Source organism: Mustela nivalis, assembly GCF_964662115.1.
Source record: "Mustela nivalis genome assembly, chromosome: 11".
Classification (NCBI taxonomy): Eukaryota; Metazoa; Chordata; class Mammalia; order Carnivora; family Mustelidae; genus Mustela; species Mustela nivalis.
In genome coordinates this window covers 83,528,656-83,547,499 of record NC_139030.1, presented here as the reverse complement: position 1 = coordinate 83,547,499, position 18,844 = coordinate 83,528,656, and the positions used below count along the sequence as shown (strand labels likewise).

General features: G+C 42.2%; 1 protein-coding gene across 2 annotated transcripts in view; it reads right to left on the bottom strand.

The window, feature by feature from the left end:
• EPHA4 (EPH receptor A4) overlaps nt 1–18,844 on the bottom strand; it is a 143,529-nt gene that overhangs the window by 62,155 nt on the left and 62,530 nt on the right. For both annotated transcript variants that reach the window (XM_082689446.1, XM_082689447.1), the window contains exon 4: nt 15,253–15,408. In XM_082689446.1, the coding sequence (XP_082545572.1) occupies nt 15,253–15,408 (156 nt within the window). The remainder of the gene's footprint in view (nt 1–15,252; nt 15,409–18,844) is intronic.

The following is an 18,844-nucleotide window of genomic DNA, read 5'->3' as shown; positions in this document are numbered from 1 at the left end:
TTCCAAAGGCTGCAGAGACACCTGCCACACTCTAATGAAAAATACCTACTCAATGGAACACATGGAAAGTCCTTTCTTTTCCTTCCTCTTTCCCATTCTGGTCTTGCAGAAAAAGAACCAGAGCGAGTTTTAATGAACATTTGAAGTTTCTCGCTCACCGTATTTATTCTATTTCTAATTTACCTGCAATGACAGCTTTGAGGGAGATGTTTCGTGTTCAACAGTTAAAGGAAGTTAAATAGAGGCCTGTACGAACTGGGAAGAAGCTTTAGCTAGTCAACCATAATAGCATGTGTTGTCCCAAAGTAGCCATTGAGAAGGAATTGAAAGAGGTAACCTATTCATCAGGAGCCATACACAATATTTATTACTTAGCTCATGCTGATGAATGGCTAAAGGATTTTGGTGGTAACAGTGAATAAGGGTAACCCACTCTCCATTTCTCTTCTTAGCATTTACTTGAAGACTCACAAAGCAGGCAGAACTCCCTATCTCCCCCGGAGACTAATTACCAACAACCACTCTCAGTTTTGAGATCTGTTCCCCGTCCATGTTGTTAAGAGTGTGTTTAAAAGATTACCCCCATAGAAGTCTGCAAGAAGAAAATGCAAATGTATTTCTTCTTTAGGTTTCAAATTTATACGTATGGTCCCTAGCACACTGACTGGACTATAATAAAGATACATAAATGGTTTATGAATAAATGAAGTTATTTAAAATCACAGTGTCCTACAGACAGATAGGATGTTAAGCATCATTTGGTCAAATAACTTCATTTTCAAGATGCGGGAACTGAGATCCAGTAAGTGGATATACTAATACTGAAATCTCATGCAACTGAGTGTCAAAATCAGACTAAAATCTAAAAGTACTCCCACTCTAAGGTTATTTCCACTCCCTTATGGGTGTTCTCCATCAAAGGTATAATACCAAAATCGGTAGTTTCAGCTAAAGTTTGAGATGTAAAGGTAGGGAAAGGGAAGGTGTATTTCAATCCCGCTCGAATTCTAGATAGGTTTGCCACCACGGTGAAATCCATTAGCGGTCTGCCACTAAAGCTGACCACAGCGTGGTTTATAAAATGGGTCAGCCACGGGTTCTTATTTTGCTGTGACTTCCAGAGTTAAATAAGAGTGACTCTTAAATCCATTAACCTCCTTGCCAAGGTTCCTGGTCCACTTTCACATGGGAAAATGTGACACAATGAATCAAGCAATGCAGAAGCAAAAAGTCAGTTAATTAGTATGTAGGACGGGGCATGGCAGTGTCTAAACAGAGAAGAAATGGAGCAGAAAAGGAAATGGTCACAGGACTCAGACATAGAACACTGCCCTGTGGGGGCGAGGTGTTGGCGGAGGGGGTGGGGGAAGGGGAGCGATGACGCAGGATTCCAAAATGGAAGGCTGGACCAGAACCAGTGGTAGCCTGGAACAGCCTCCTTCCTTTGGGCAGTGAGTCTTATTAAAGACACCCCTGAAGTAGATGCTAAAGGAAGGAGCGAGGACAGGACAAGGCAAGTTCAAATTCAGTGATGCCTCCGTGAGTGGTTTGGTGAATTGCACTGCATGTGTTTTATGTGTTGCTGCCATAGGGAGGGATGGTATACGGGCTTCAAAACTGGACAAGAGCACAGTTGGGTTTTTTGGCGGGGTAGGGGAGAGGCAGAGGGAAAAATGCCCACCCAGGACGATTATAATGGTGTTCTGCCAAGGCCTGGGAAAGGGCTCATGATTTAGAAATTAAAATCTTAATGGTGGTTGTGTTTTGTTTCGGGGATCGTGGTTTTCTTTTCTTTTTTTTTTTTTTTTTTTTTAAACTTGTGTCAATTAAAAGATCATGGACATATTTCCTTTATAAGGAGGGACCATCTTTTCTTCAGAAAAGACTGTATTCTCAAGACAAGGAAAGGACATACTTTAATACAACCAAAAGTCTAGCCAGACCCAGCAGTCATACTTAATATTAATAGCTGTGCCTTAAAACCATTATTTGTAGAAATGGCTATCAGGAAAAGAAAACAGTGTTCTGCATAATATGGGCTCTCTCAGTAAATACAAGGAATCCAGGAGGGAACAATTTAAATCTCCGATTATCTTGTCTTCTGTTTACGTAAGTAGTGTATCTGGATATTTGGGAACAAGTTAAGTTTCTGAAAAGTGATTGTGCCTTTTTCATCAGAAATCTGTTCAACTGCAAGAAAGTCTCCAATTACAAATATGAGATCTAAAACAAAATGGGATAAACATACCACTTGTTTAAATTTTCTAGTCGCCATGTTGAGATCATATCTACTGAGCGGATAGCATCAGGGAACTTACAGGTCGTGTGCATGGCAGGATTCTGTCCTTCCCAAAACTTCTCACTACTAGTCCCTATGTAGGATCGGCTGCAATCCCGCTTATACAACTGTTCCACAGTTCATTTATTTCTGTCTTACTCTGTCTGTGCGATGGGGTCCTGCTAAGCAGATATACACTACACATCTGTATGTATCACCGTTAGATGTGCTCTTCAAGACCATTGATGTCTTCATCATTTCCCAGTGTCTCCCCTGATTCCCTGTTCAGAGCAAGTTCAACACGTTTGAGGAGCCGACGAATGAATGAACGTCTAGACAGAAAACTCACAAAGTCCTCTAGAGTGTCTGAGGCCCACTACCTACGGTACTGGGTATTAATTATGATGAATTAATAAAAATATACATATAAAAATAATGAATACATACAGCCATCCCTGAGCTAAAGCTGGAATAGGCGGCTCTTCCCATGGAGACTCATTAGCATTAAGCCCAGTAAAGGAGTATCGCGGTGTACCTAGTTTAATTCGACGTCCCGTTTTTAAAAATACTTTGGGAGGATTCAGTCGGGCTATGTATCATATCCTGTGCTTACTCCTATTAGGAGGGACTTGTGGACGCTTTCATGTATTCAGCAGGCACTTACTATTTGTCACCTGCTTTCAAAGATGGAGGAAAGAAGAACTCGGATTCATTTTGATGCTTTCCTGGATAAACGGAGGAGGGGAGGGCAGGAAATCTGAGGGAAGGAAAGCCTGAAAGAAGCCAAACATGGCTGAGCACAGGAGGCACAGAGCAGACTCTCTGCTGGCCCTCAGCATTTTTATAGCTCCGTTACCAGCTAGTGTGGCTGGGAGTATAAAAATGTGGGCTCCGTGGGGCACCTGGCTGGCTCAGTTGGTCGAGTGTAAGACTCCTGATCCCAGGGTTGCAAGTTCAAGCTCCACACTGTGGCGATTCCTTAAAGGTAAAATCTTAAAGGGGCTCCTGGGTGGCTCAGTCAGTTAAGCATCTTCCTTCAGCTCAGGTCATGAGTCATCAAGCCCCGCATGGGCTTCCCGCTCAGTGGGGAGTCTGCTTCTCCCTCTCTCTTTCTGCCCCTTCCCCCATATGTTCGCTCTCTGTTTTCTCTCAAATACATAAAATCTTTTAAAAATTTAAAAAAATAAAATGAAAACAATGTGGGCTCCATCAATCAAATTTTGCTAATTTAGGATTGGTTATTCTGACTTTCTTTCCCCATCTTGGTTCCAGATGATGGTTTATTCAGGTTTGAAGCTGTGGAAAAACTTCCTATCTGAAAAAAATTTTTCATTTTCAAAGGCAGGCTAATATTTTCCTTATTAGCCTTTAAAGAACCACAGTTTTCCTTCACATTTTATTTTTATCATCAAAATTAAGACATTTTTAAAGACAAATCAATCAAATTCTAAAGACTATGTAAGGAAAAATAAATGTCCTTCCTTTACCTTTTTTTTTTAACTTCTTTGGAATTCACGTATTAAAATCCCTTTCTGCTGCCAAGAATGGGGCTAGAACGTTAAAATCTTTTAAATTTCTCATGTTTAGAATACCCGTCACATTTTAAATATAATTTAGTGGCCTAGATAATAATGGCTCTGCTCTCAAGTCAAATGCAATAATCCTTAACCTACGAATCCTTTACAGCAGGATTCAACAAAATTTCCTCTGTGAAGAACCCGAGGGAGAGTCAGTATTTCAGGCGTTATGGGCTATACTTTCTCTGCGGCCCCTATTCCACTCTTTGCTGTACCCCGAAAGCAGCCAGAGACAACACGGAAACAAACGAATGTGCCTGTGTCCCCAAGAAAATTATATTTGCAAACACCGAGGGCAGTTGAATTTGGCGTTCGGGCTAGAGTTTGCCAACCCTAGCGGCTGACAAGTTTTGTGGAGCAACGTACCCTCCCCTCAAAAAGATGCTCAGAGGAAGCATCATAATTTAGCACGTTAATTCTAGAGACTTCCAGCACACTCTGAACCTATGTAGGCAGCTCAGTCCAAGAACCCCTGATTTACACCCTCAGACAGCCGTTGGCTTCTGAGGGGAAAGTTACATCTACCTTCACTGACTCAGGAAGAAATAAAATATGTGAAATATTATGGCCTATTTCTTGAGTTTCTCAGTGCTCTGAAAGAAATGGGGCGCTGTATTCCTGCCACTGTGGATAAATTGAATGAACATCCATTTGCTTCGCTGGTGTGAAATACTTCCTCTCTAGCACAGCAGGCACCGGTGAAAGGTGCTACAATGGGTAATTATTATTTTCTGGTGGGATGTCAAGATGCATTCAGTTGACAGGAGTCTGACAGGATGAAGTCCCAAAGAAGCTGTAGCCAAATTACAGCAAAAGCAAAGGGCTATCATATCATATAATAAAATATCATATCATGTGATATCATAAAAGGAAGCTTGATCTTCCTTAACCCACCATGTGCTCTCTTCTGGGAAAAGACAACCTTCCAGAAAGAAAGCACATACTATCTGGAGAAGCTGAGTGAATGTGACATTTAAGAAGGGCAATATTCGAAGTATAAAAGAAAATTCCAGCAATTCTACATATCTTAGTTCTTCCCTCCTGTGTATCAGACTGAAGTGTAATTCCTGAGTAGTTCAGAGAACACATTTACTGGCTTATGTGAGGTTTTAAAGCAGCCCCATGCAGGAGAACCAATGTTAACACAGGCACATGAAATCTCTAGGACTCTTACTTTAATAAGGTCACTGGAAAGGGACCAGCCAACACCAAACCTAAGTCCTAAAATGCCTCTGATGTGAAGGAGGACTTTCCATAGAAAGTCAAGGTTAAACTACGTGCTCCCTAGGCACCCCGCCTCCAAACCACAAGTCTGATTAAACTCATTTTTTCATTCTTATAGAAAGCAACTGGAACTTCAGTAAAACACGGGGGGCGGGGGGGAGGTAGAGCTGTGATCACTGCAGCTAGAAGTGGGTTCTGCTGCAGGGTTTGAATCCAAATGGACACGTGGTCTAATACGCCACAGCAGCCTGAAACTGCTGTTTCTTGTAACAACTGTGAAAGTACGAACAGACTCTAGAGCCAAGGGGAAAAAGAAATCAAGCTGAAAGTACCCATTATTGGGGTACTTGGGTGGCTCAGTCAGGTTAAGCCGCCGACTCATAATTTTGGCTCCGGTCATGATCTCAGGGATGTGCGATCAAGACCCGTGTGGGGCTCCACAGTTGGCCCAGAATCTGCTTGGGATTCTTCTCTCTGTCCCTCTGTCCTTCCCCCCACTCACCTAAGCTCTGAATAAATAGATAAATAAATAAATAAATAAAATCGTTTTGAAAATACCCATTTTTAGCACAACTCTAGACATACGACTCATAGTTTAGACCTGGTAGCCCTGCCAGGAATTCTCTGCCCTTACTTGTTCAATAGCTGCCTCCTTACTCCTTGGGGGGGGTCTCAGCTCAGATCCTCCCTTCTCCCTCCCGACCACTCCCTGCAAAGTGAAATGCTCCCCTTTCCCCCACCGTGTGCTAACCCCAACATTCTTTTTTCTTTCTTGTGAGAATTTTAAATCATCTTATTTATTATTTATAATCCCATTAGAAAACAGAAATATTTTTTTCTGGTTCGTGAGAGTATCTCGAGCCCTCAGGAAGATGCCAAACATACAGCAGACCCTCATTAGGTACCTGCCGGACAAATAAGCGAATTAATGACGACTCCGTAACCCAGTCCGGCTCATTCCACAGAAGCATCACCACCATAGCACTTGTGTATGTTGCAAAAGCACATTCCCCCGCAAAAAGAAAAAAAAAAAAAAAAGGACAATCACAGGCTAGAAGGTGAACAAATTCAAATGTGCAACCAAAGCAATGGGGCAGTTGAGAGGAGAACAAAAGCAGCTGGGCTCCTAGAAAGAGTGGCTTCCAGAGCTATCGCAGACATTTAATACGTAACGGATTTTTAATCACCATTTTAAAATTCAATGTCTGGGTCATGAAATTAATTCTGGATGTGGAAAGTAACATTCCCCAAGAGCATGGGCAGAAACCTGACTCTTAAATGATCAATTTCTTCACATGCTACTACTGTCACCCTCCCGAAACGCCAAGGCAACCAGTACAAGACAGATCTTCTGAGGAAGAGGTGCCGTGGGTCTCAAGTTTCACTTCACAAGGCTTCATTAATCATGCACAACTTTGGGATTGTCAATAATACTTCAGTGCCTCCGCTGGAAAACCCTCCAACCCTCCAGGTAAGCCTATGTTAATCTCTCTCCAGCTGAAAGACTGGCTACAGGGCAGAGTCAACAGTTGGGGTTGTAGGTTTTGATGGAAATGAAGCCCACGCCTCCCCCCGCCCTGGACAGTTGTATATGTTGCCACCATTAATTGCTTTCCCTCTCCTCGCTGCTGTGGGTTAGTTTACATAAAGACTGCTGTTCGGGGATTCCCCTCCTGAGATCGATGGATAGCGCGTTAACCTTTGCTCATGGCAGTTTGTGTGTTTTAATGATGAAGAGAGTCAAAGCGTAACTGCCCGTTATTAAAATAAAAAACAAAACCATTTGGATGCATCAATCACTTATTGCTCCCTGAAAAAGTCTTGGCTTCCAATCAAGGTAACTTCTTGCTGCCATTTTGGCACTACCTATTTTAACATCCTCCTTCTCCAGGAAACCTTTGTCCTTCCCGGGTTAATTGAGGTTTTGCTTTATTTATTTTAAGATGACTAGCTGATGGCTGAAGTACTTTTAAAAGTAAACTCCTAGCTAGCCATGAGGAAGCTAGAATGTGGAAGACTGAGAAAAGTGATTTTTTTTTTTTCCAAAATGATCTTTAGAATTAGCTCGCCGGCGAATTAATTGACATTTCTTGCAGAGTGGTTTTTTGTACTTTATCTTGTTTAATTCCTCATAATAAAATCTGACAAAAATTATTTATTAGCCTCAGCCATCTGATGACCAAAACGAAGATAAGAAAACGTTAAGCAGAGCCGCCCAAATTAACATCACCCAAATGTGCAAAGCTATTATGACCAGAATGCCTGATTCTGAAGCTATAATGGCCCCTGTCAGAATGACATAAGCAATCTGGAGGAAAAAAAGGAAAGCACAAGTACGAATTTTTTGTGGAACATTCCTCACTTTCTCACTTCACCCCCGAGTCACCCTTTCTCCCAGCTTCCTTCTTCCTTCATGCTGAAGTTTGCTGGCATTACTTCCTGGATGGTGGGCTTGGTTAGATGAGTTACCCCCTCTCTGGTAACTTCTCTCTCTCTCTCAAATTCTACTGAAGAGAGAAATTGGGAAGTTTCTGCTAAAGGCTCTTTCCCTGGGGTGGGGCGGGGGGAGAAGGTCACGGGAGGGTGGGAGTGGGCAATCATATCTATGCAGTAAGACTCTTCCCTCAGTTCTTCTTCTGCTGAGCCGCAGATAGAACAAAAGCAAAATCTGATAGTAAGGAAGGTAACCAGTGCTCACCCCAGGGGACCTGAGCAAAATGTGTAACTGACCCTATTTCATAGAAGCGTGCTGTGCACAACCGCTGTATGACTTCCATGAACAGTATCAAAAAAGCTATCCAGAAATGACAGGGCTCAGTTGATAACAAGCCACTCTTAACTGTTCATAGTGGTGGAAAAATCACAACGACCTCACTAAATGGCATTGGCAAATTACTCAAGCCTCTCACGAAAACATCCATCACCTTCCTCAAACCTATGGATTGCCAGTTGAATCCACATGATACCATTAATCCCTATAAAATGTCCACACTGGACTGTTAATCTGTATAAAATGAGAAGTAGAGGCTGGAGGGTAAAGAAAAGCCTAGAATAGCGTTGGTCTGAAACAAATAATTTGGGGCATCTGGGTGGATCAGTCAGTTAACTGGCCAACTCTTGATTGTGGCTCAGATCACAATCTCAGGGTTCCAAGATCGAGCCCCATGTCAGCCAGCTCAGCAGGGAGTCTGCTTGAGATTCTTTCTCTCCCTCTCCCTCTGCCCCTTCCCTCACTTGTGTGTGCTCTCTCTCAAATAAATCAATCTTCAAAAAAATAAATAAATAAAACACTGCCCCTTCCCTCACTTGTGTGTGCTCTCTCTCAAATAAATCAATCTTCAAAAAAATAAATAAATAAAACAAATTCAACGAGATGGTACCTAATCCTTATTAAATATCCTAAAGATTTTTTTAAATTTTACAAGCAACCAAATGGCAAGTGATCAGCCTGGGATCCATTTAGTCCTTTCTAGTAAGCATTACTTGGTGACCTTTCCCCCGTATTCCTGTCTTTGGATGAGAGTCATGCACTTGGATTCTCTGGGGGTGCTTTTTTCCTATTAGTCAAAATACTGAAAGGCAATCAGCAAAGAAGAGACAAGAATGTGGGTTACTCACTCGCTGATGTCAGCCTGCGAACTACTGAGATCTAACCAAAGCAGCACCTAAAAATGAAACCTGTTGAGAATTGTATCTGAATCATCAAAATCTTAGATTGTTCTTATCTGTCTGATATGGTCAAGGGGCAGGCATATTAATCTACTTATCAATGGATCACCAGGGAGGCAGCAAGACTGTACATTCTGAACTAAAAACCCTGTCACACAATCTGGCAATGGGGGAGTTGGTGTCTCAGTCTGAGTTTTTATCCCAAGACAAATGAAATGCAGTATGAAATGGTATTCTCACAGCACAAATTTGATAAATGATGTGAAATAACAAATTTCCCTGTAAATCTAGGATCCAAAAAATTTTCATAAAAATGTGTTCACAAAAATGACTGACTACATGGATGATAAAATGTGATATGGCAAGAAATCAATCAAAGGATCTCCTGAAACACTTGGATTAAGAAAACTTCAGGTATCTTTGGCCTTTGTCCTCACTCTCGTACCAACCAGTCTTTCACTAGACCTAACTACGCTCTCATTGATCAATTTCACAGGCTGTCCAAACTCACATCAGTATACTATTAGTTACTTGAAGGTCTAGAGAAAAGAGTACTATGCTTTTGGGTGGGGAAAAAAATGTAGTTTACTTAAAACCAAAGGCTGCCTTTTAGGCTATGGTTTATACATCAAAGACTCATGGTAGACATCCCTCCCCAAATCCTTTAGCCAGACTGTTAAGCATGTAAATCTTTGGGGCAGAGAACTGAATCAAACATCAATGGCACCTTCAAGGGCTTGTTTGAAAATGGATGTTGAGATTTCCAAAATTAAAGCACTTAAAAAAAAAAAAAAAAAAGTCTCTCTTCTCCTGACCTTGGAAACAAGTAAGGACGATGTTATTTTAATTTGCATTCAAATTTTAACAACACAGTCACACAGCACCTCTGGGATCCACACTGGGTTTCCACTGAAGATTGCTCATCATTTCATTATGGTTCATTATGTTGATAACTGTCAGAAAGCATTAGAAGTGAGGGCTTTGAGTAACAGAACTGAAATGGTAATTTTAAAACAATACACTTTCTGGAGGAAATACAGTGGCGCACTAAATTCAATTACAAAAGGCAAATGTAAAGACAAAGTAAGTGATGTTTGCTGTTTGGAGCCAAGCTATTTCAATTTCTTGATAACCCAAACCTGCAGAAAGCTTTTTCAAATCAGGACCTTTCGTCATAGATCTTGGTAAATTTGCCCTCATTAGCTCAAAGCTTCTCCAGTCTGAATTGTCTTAAAAGCTGCAAATTTGGAATATTTTAGGCCGTGTCTTAGTATCAATCAATCACTCTTTGTTTATTTGGCACAGCTGACTGAATTATTCAAGGCCGTTTACTCGGAGACAGATTTGTGAAAGTCCTTCAAGTTGGCAATCTGAAATAATAATCTCTTATTTACAGAGCGCTCCAATCAGGAGGTTCTAATAAGTTTCATCAAACAAGTTAAATCAAGAGTACCCAAAAGCACAAGGACAGATTTCCAACTGAAAAATACAGAAAACCATCCTGGTGCTCAGAAGAAAAGGTGGCAAAATAACAAATTTGTTATTTCTCTCTAGAGAAACAAAGCCAATTTACTTCTTCTATAAGGCTTTTTTTTTTTTTTTTTTTTTAATTTTCTAGTGCATTCTGAACCACAATAAGGGGTTAGAAAGTTCCCTTAACTGTAGCATCGGTTCCATCTCCCGGTGGGGGGGAATGAAGACCTTTCTCACTATCATCACGGAACAAGCAACTCAATAACTAAGGTAATCAAATCTTCTTGCACAGGCATGTGGCTGAATTCTCCCAACACTGCTGATTGTCTGACCACATTCCTGACTACCCAGAAAGGTAAGTAGAGGGGAAGGTGTTGCGGGGGGGTGGGGCTGGGTCTCTGTTGAGCAAAAGGATGTTGATTTCATTACTAAAAATCACATTCAAATTCTTTCTAAGAAATGATTCATGACATCAAAATGCCTTCGTCAGCTTAAATGGCATCCCTGTGTATAGAGAAGTCTTGGCGTCTGCCTCTCGGGCAGTGTCACAGAACCACCGGCACCTTTCTTGAGGGATACTGATGTCTCGGGCAGTAACTTGGTGGGGACTTGAGAAAAAAAATACAAATAAACAAAGCTCCGTGGTGAGGGGTTTTGATTATGTAACTCTGAACGAGGCTGGGTTTTCTTCTGGGAGACAAAGGAAGTATTGCATTTCCATCAAAGGAGAATATTCACACTCCTTGCAATATTGTCCTAGAGTTGCCACTGAACTGAACCATAGCCATGGACAAAGGGCCTCCAGTCTCCTGCCATCCATTGGGAAGGATCTAAAGCCTTACGTAACCTGAAGACCGTCTACAGACCAGCAGCATCAGCAGCATCTGGGAACATGGCTGAAACGCCGAGCCCCAGACCTGACTTCTGCTAACCCCCAGGTGACTCCCATGAGATTTCTACACCCCTTGGAACTTATGAAGCACTTTTCTGACTCTCCATTCTAACAAGTGTGTATGGTTTTCTTGAACATATTCATGATGCTCCTCTGGAAGCCATACCTCATCCGCAAGCAGCCACTTATGTGAACCTTAACCAGACGCTTTAAGAGAAGCCTTCCTAAAAATCAAGTTTATTTACCCTTCAAAGCTTCAAAGTTCTCAAGCAGTGTAGATGGTCTGAAGAACTTCTTAGGGGTTTCCTTCCAAATTAGCCAATGCTGCTTGTATTCACCTGGTCTAATCGTTCTCCAAGTGAACAAAAACCTGATTTTACAAACCAGTGGAGCAGAGTCTCTCTTTGGCTAGAAGAATGAGTCTCAGAGAGTGTGTTTTATTTCTTCATTAGTGTGCCGTCACAGTGAGCGATCACTAAATGCGGGGCTGCATAAGAATGCTGGGGTTAAAGATAGCATAATGAACAAAGAAGGTGCCTGATTATCATGGCTGTCAGCACAAGGGAATTGGGTTTGTCACCTGGCTTAACCAACTGGCAAGAACTGATTAAAGGCTGGAATCAGTTTGAAAGGATCCCTGATGTTTATGTTCCTTTCCATCCTCACATCTTGTCAAAAAAATCCGATAAAGCTAGGGGTAAGGCAAAGGGGGAAGGGCTTCACTCTGTTGGGTTATCTGAACAAGAGGTTTTATGAGAAACTCCCACTGGCTTCTCTACCGAAATGCCTACTAAACCCTGTCCCGCAGAACTTTCTGCAATGGCAGCAATACTCTATAGCAGAAGGGCGTCCAGTATGGTCACCACTAGCTACATGTGGGCTTTCAAGCCCTTGGACTATGGCAAGTGTAAGTGAGAAAGTGAGTTCTAAACTTGACGTTAGTAATTTTAAATTTAAAGAGCCACATGTGTCTAGTGGCCATGGTCGTGGACAGTGCAGGAAGGGAGAAATCTAGAGTTAGCCATAAACTAGAATATTCTGCTACCTAACTTACTGGTATACCTGTTAGTGAAATACGGTCTCGCCCTTAATGATCCCAGTCTCAAAGGAGGTCTTAAGTAGTTAATGCCTATTAAATAACAATAATAATAATAATAATAAAAACTTAAAAATAAACTCTGTACAGAAGTAGTCTCGATTTTGTCTTTACAGTACAATTTATGGGGGCAACTTTTTAAAAATACTGATGCTGGAGTCTATCCCCAGAAATTCTGGATTGCTGTGCAGCCCCTGGGTAATTAGACTGCACAACCAAGTGAGAAAAGCAGCGTCGAGAAGCGGTCAGATGCACCGGCCAAGTGCTCTGGAGCTAGTCTGGGGAAGCAGTGATCAGCTGGAGGTACAAGACGGGGATAAACATTTGCTAGATTCCAACCATGTGCCAGACCTTTACAAATACTTTCTTATTCAACTCTTAAAACAACCCATTTGAGAATCCCATTCGACAGATGAGTACGCTGCGGTGTGGGGCAGCCGGATCACCTCGGAACTGTGTGGTGTTAACAGCACTGCACTTCGTCTTAACTCAATAAACGTCAGAAGAACGCGAAGCGCTTAAGTCAGGGACCTGTAGGCAGAGTCCAAGAGGATGGAGCAGGAGAGAAAAGGATCCCACACTGCTTTGGTATTTTCGTGGAGCTTTTATCAATGACACAAAGAGCCCCCGGTCTTCCTCTTTAGACATCGCTGAAAGCAATCTGTGAAAACTGCACAAGTTACTTTAGTTCTTAAACCTTTTGGTGCCCCCAATTGCTGAAATCCGTATTTTCCTGTTCTCATTTGTATCCTCACGATAAAGCCAACAATTTATTCCCACATAAATGTAAGAATGCCCAGGGCTCAGTGACCACACTTAGACACACATGGCACAGCATTCCAGTAATTCAGGCGGGTGCATCTGTGGTCCCCGGAAACTTCCACACAGTAAAGCTACAACAGTTAAGTGACTGGCCCGTGGTCCTGGAAGGTTGTAGGACAGATCAGAACCATGAGACTAAAAATACCTGGGAACAAGACCCGGGCCATCTCGCCATCAAAGATGAGTTTTATAAAGATCATAACACAGTCAAGCTTCAACCTGGGGAAGGCTCTATCTGTATGAACAGTAGGTGGTGGACTACATGTTCCAAGTTAAAGGTCATCACACTCTCCATCACACTGTCTGCCCCCAATACTGCCCTTTGAGTCTGCTACCATGTCCTAAAATCCCACACCTGGGCAACTGTTGGCAGCCGGTGTGGACACAGGAGAGTTGACCATCACCATCATCACACATCGTGGAACACAGGATGGGGATACTCAGAAAAGAAAAAGTCTGGGACTTGAGCTGGTCAAACATCCATGGCTATCCAAAGAAAGTACTTAGTTTAGGGAAGCCACAGAAAAAGGACATGAGAAAAATCCATGCCCAGGATTCTGGGCTGACCCTAGCCAATTTCTTCCCTCTGGAGGAAGTTTGAGTTCGATCCGGGGAAGTGGGCAAGAGAGCCTGCCAGTGATCAGAACTACAGGAGTTGTGCACCTCTATCACCAAGCTGGCGTGGAGCCCAGGGTGTGTTCCCTACTATCTCTGAGCTGGCAGTTACCTCGTCTATAAAATGAAGATCATGTCTATTTTACAGATTTGTTATAATATGAGCCCTGTGATAAGGTTTCCTGAAAGCACCTGATACGTTACCTGGACATGATTATAAAATGGTTCTTATTGCTGCTGCTGTTGTCATCTCTGGCTAGAAAAGAAACTCTGGGGACACCTGGGGGGCTAAGTTAGTTAAGCAACTGTCTTGGGCTCAGTTCATGATTTCAGGCTCCTGCGGGGAGCCTGCTTCTCCCTCTCCTCCCCACTTAAGCACTCTCCTCTTGCAACCTCGGTCTTGCTCTCTCAAATAAATTAATAAAATCTTTATTAAAAAAAAAAAAAGGAACTCTGGATGGAGGGTAGGTCAACCTCACAACTGGGATGGGTCTGAAATCTCTTCCCACTCCCTTTAAAGGTGATACTTGACTGAATTAAGACAATGCCCTCAGAGCCAGTCCACGTACCCCCAAACCAGAAATACTTCTATTTGGAGGGATGTTGGCTCCAGGCTAGCCAAGATGGAATTTATAATAGGGAACCAAACAGTAACAGTCATAAGCACAGTAAAAGCTAAAACATATTGAGTAACATCACTTTACACATTATTTTTACTATGTAACCAACATGAGGGCATTAATACCAATGGTGGAGGTACTGTTACTAATCCCGTTCTATAGATGGGGAAACAGGAGGCTGAAATTTCTGGGTGGGCTGGAATACAAAGCCCAAACCTATGGGAATCCTGTGTGCCTGGCCCTCGGCTTCATCTCTCCATACACTGACTGACCCAACAGGAACACCATGGGTGAACATCTGGACCCGCGACTCCCTGTTCTTGTCAAGGTCACAGCCATCGCAGCGTCTGTGAAGCCCACAGTGCAGGTGAAAGAAATGGCAACACTAGGCGCACTGTCCACAGGAAGTTTAAGAATGGATTTCCCTGCTCTTCTGCATACCGAGGTGCCCTCCCCATCCATTCATTAGTCCAGCACTTACTGAGTGCCTACCATTAAACAGGCATTTATTAGGATCCAGGCCTAAATGTTATGAACACAAAACTATGGGGAAAGAAGGAAGAAAGGTAAGGACAACACAAGCCATGACGTCAGTGCCCAGAACTGAAACCACAGCCCACACGTCATCCCGTCCTCGGAATCCTGCCCTGTACCTGTTTCCCCCGCAGCTGTCAGGCTTCCAGAGACTGCTGGAGGAAACGATAAAGCCTTTTGGAAATTTCAGTCTCAGCTCTAATTACACTGTCAGATTACAACCCTTCAATGTCTCTCCTCCACAAAGCAGTCTGTGGGCAGCTGTGAGTTTCAAAGGCAACCAGAACGGTGAGAAAGACCCTTGTTCTCATAAGCATCTCCCCTGCTTTGATTAAGAAAAGATTCATAGTTGATTTAATCTGCCCCTTACATGGTTATCATGGGAGAAGGCTTGGCAGTGCCCTGCCTAACACAAGCTGTTGGCATCAAAGAAACAGGATGGAAGAACTTACGTGTGCAAGGCATAGAGGCTGCATCATTGTCGGCTCTGAAAAAGCCTCGGTCGCAGGTGCACGACGTGGCTCCTTCCCAGACTGAGTAGCTGTGGGGTGGGCACTTGGCACAGGTAGCATCCGTGGAGAGGGCCTTGTAATATCCGATTTTGCAGGCTACGGAAAAGACGGAGAAAAAACCAAAACAATAAAACCACTGCTAACAGAGGAATGCAAAATGTCATCTCCTTGATTCAGAAGAAGGGAGACATTTCTGTTGACTGCCAGAGATCACCTGGCTTCAGAGGCAGGTAAAGCCACCAAAAGCATTAGTTAATTAATTATAGTCACTCTTTAAATCGTTATGTTCCTGGTTAGGTGGCAAGAGCCCTATGAAGGAAATGCTCTTAAAGCAAGCGGCATGAATAAAATTACAGTTAAGTTTACGGAGTCCTTCCTAGGTGCAGGTACGGTGCTTATATGCTCAATACTGTCTCATCCCTACAGCACCTTTTGCAAAGGCACTGTAATTAGCTCTACCTTAGAAATGAGGAAGACCAGCTTTAAACAGGACATTCCTGATACCAGACCATGCATCAGGTAAATGTCAGCGACCAGCTTTGAGCCAAGCCTTCTGCCCCTAAAGCCTATACTCTTGGCTACATGCTATGGAATCTGAGAGCCTGGTCTTGAACCAACAGTTGGAAGTATATCCAAGCTCTAACAAAATATTATTGCTGATTATTTCCTTATTTCAGGTACAGAGGGAACCAAACCAAAAGACGAACAAAGGCAACCAAGCATTAAAAAAAAAAAAAAAAGGAGTTGGTGAGACATGGTCATAATTTCAAGGTAGAGTAATATAAAATCTTAACCACAGCTTGTGGAATATAATATGCTAAGATTTTTTTTTTAAGATCAGCAGATATTTTATGTTGATTTTCCAATTAATGAAACCCTCCCGTTTCTCCCTCTCTCCATTTTTTCAACACCCGCCTTGTTCCCCATGCACGCACACCCTAAGTGGCTGCTACAGAGAACATGGGCCATATAGTTCTTTATGCACCTGACATGCTTTCCATGACTTCATCTTTGAAAACATCACACTGACACCGAAAACTGCTTTTACTCATGTGGAAAATCTCCATAATTCTGTGAAACCTCACAATAAAAAATAATTAATAGGGCCTTGCTTGCCCCTTTTCCTCCCCTATGCCCTTCACCATCACCTCCCAAATCTGTCTCAACCTGAAATAAAAGTTGACCAACACCATCAGTATTAAACCCACAGTGACAAAGCCAATCAAAAACAAGTTTTTTCATAAGACCAGAGGTTTAAAAAAAAAAAAAAAAAAAAGGTGACAGTTACCCATAATCTTTTCAGTACAATTCACTTTCAATTTTCTCCATGTATCTCATCCTTAATCTGTTCCTCAACTATCAAAAATGCAAGCCAGGAGAAGGACCCATCAGGCATTTTCCATCAGCCTGACCACCAAAGGAGACCCACCATGCCAGCAACCCAGCAGATTTTTCAAATGAGTAGATAAAAAAAAAAAGGGGGCCCCATGAAAGTGCTTGATTCTCTGAGGAGATACAGCCACATTGGCTCGTCTCATGACTCATCCGTCAAGCGTCTGTACAGCTTCCAGCACAAGTCTGTTCCTCCCTCTTGCACATCCTGTTGGTATTTTCTTAATCACGCTCTTGTGATGGCAAGCGGAAAGGGAGCTGAGCAGAAGCTCTAGAAAGGCACACAGTTACTTCATTATGATTAACTAAAGTTGTTTATGGAATTTCCTTTAACGAGCCAAGACTTTATGATGTGTGGAGCACCAACAATAAAAAGCGCTGGGAGATCAATCTCTGCCTTATTTGCCTTCGTCTTTCACTGGACCGGAGAATCTTAGAAAAACAAGTTGCTCCAATGACTGAGATTTATGTGTCTCGAGTTTATACGCATCACGTAATTAGGTATGGTTCCATATGCAAGGTGCTCGTTGGTCATGCTCAAGATGGCCTTAGGGTTTTGATTAAACTCAGCCACACCAGCTGTGGGAGGAAGATGCACCAAGGGTCAAGCTTGTCCTTCCCACATCAAACACGATGGGTCCCTGAACTCAGAAACAAACCCACTGGGACCTGTCTTGCCACTCAGTAACAGCCCACAACAGCAAGTTGTAGAAACCCGATATTGGGTTGGGTGGTGCTAGGACTGCTGAGAAGGCCTAAGTCGTTTTTATTTTTCCACATCTGGATATGGGATGAATCTCTCCACATTCCTGGTGATCGTTATATACCTCCCTTCCACCAGGCATCAAAATCTAACATCTCCCAATGGAAGTGGGAAGACGGAGAAGAAAAACTGGCCTGTGATGGATGGAGTCATTGCCATGTGGAAAGAGAGCCAATTCAGAAAGTTGCAAGGAAGAGAAAAACAGAGAATTACCATTTCCTCAACTTCTTTGCTGGTCAGACTACTTTCAGTTAAAAAAAAATCAAGTTCATCGTTCACAAAGTCAAATTACAGGATGCCTTGAATTGTTTGAAGTTCAAAATTGAGTTGTATGTTTATGTTAATTTAAGGGAAAAAAAGAGATCACAACTTTATACTTTTTCTCTGTGTCCTTGAAGCTTGCATGAATGTGTTAGCGAGAATAAGTACACGTGAATTCACCTGGGGAATACGGAGTTTTACACTGATTTTGAAAACTGAAGGCTGCCCTTCTTTAAACACCAGACTATTTTTACTCCTTTTTTCTCCAGCTTTTACCAGCACAAGCAAAAGTACAAAATTGTCATTGTGCTATTCTCGGCAACCTCGCTGCCCCTAACACATTCCTTTGTCTTCAACTACATTAAGACCATGTTATTAATATTTCAGGATTCTTAGAAAGGATCTCTCAAAATATAGTAGTGGTTTTTTATGCACATGGCCATTTTACTGCCTGCATTCAAAATGACCTACTAAATTGATGGTTGAGTACATTTCTTTGCTCTCATGGCTCAAAGCCGCCCAGCTTCAGTGCATGAATGTGTAAGTATATCCCATATTTATTTATTCGCCACTTATTTGCATCTTAAAATTTTCACTACATCTTTCATTTTGAACAAAATCCCCATGAAAGGTGTATTTGGTATAGCAAGCACTGACACGTGTTGTGATTTTCCATCATCCTCCTGTAGGTGAGAACTATTACACTGTGTTTTGGAATGGCAATGACTTCTAAGCAAGTCAGTAGTGAGTCAAACTGTACACCCAAGAGTGTGTGCAATTTCTTCTGCCCCCTTGCTGGAGTACAATATGAAGGAGCGCCTTATTTGGCCTTTCAAATATGTCACTGTGGAAAGATTAGTTCACATGTGCAGTGCAAACTTTGAATTCATTTCCTTTAGCTTTGCCTTAATTAGTTCTTTCTGCTGACTTTAAATAAAAGGAGAAGATAAATGAGGACAAGAAGAGAAAGAAAAACTCTTTTCTTTTCTTTCATTGCCTCACCCAGTACCCTCAAGAGTGGCATTTTAGGGTCGTCTTCTCTAGAAGCTTCCCTGTGGAATACTTAAACATAATAATTTCTGGTTAAACACAAAACCAAAAATGTTCTGAAGGTAA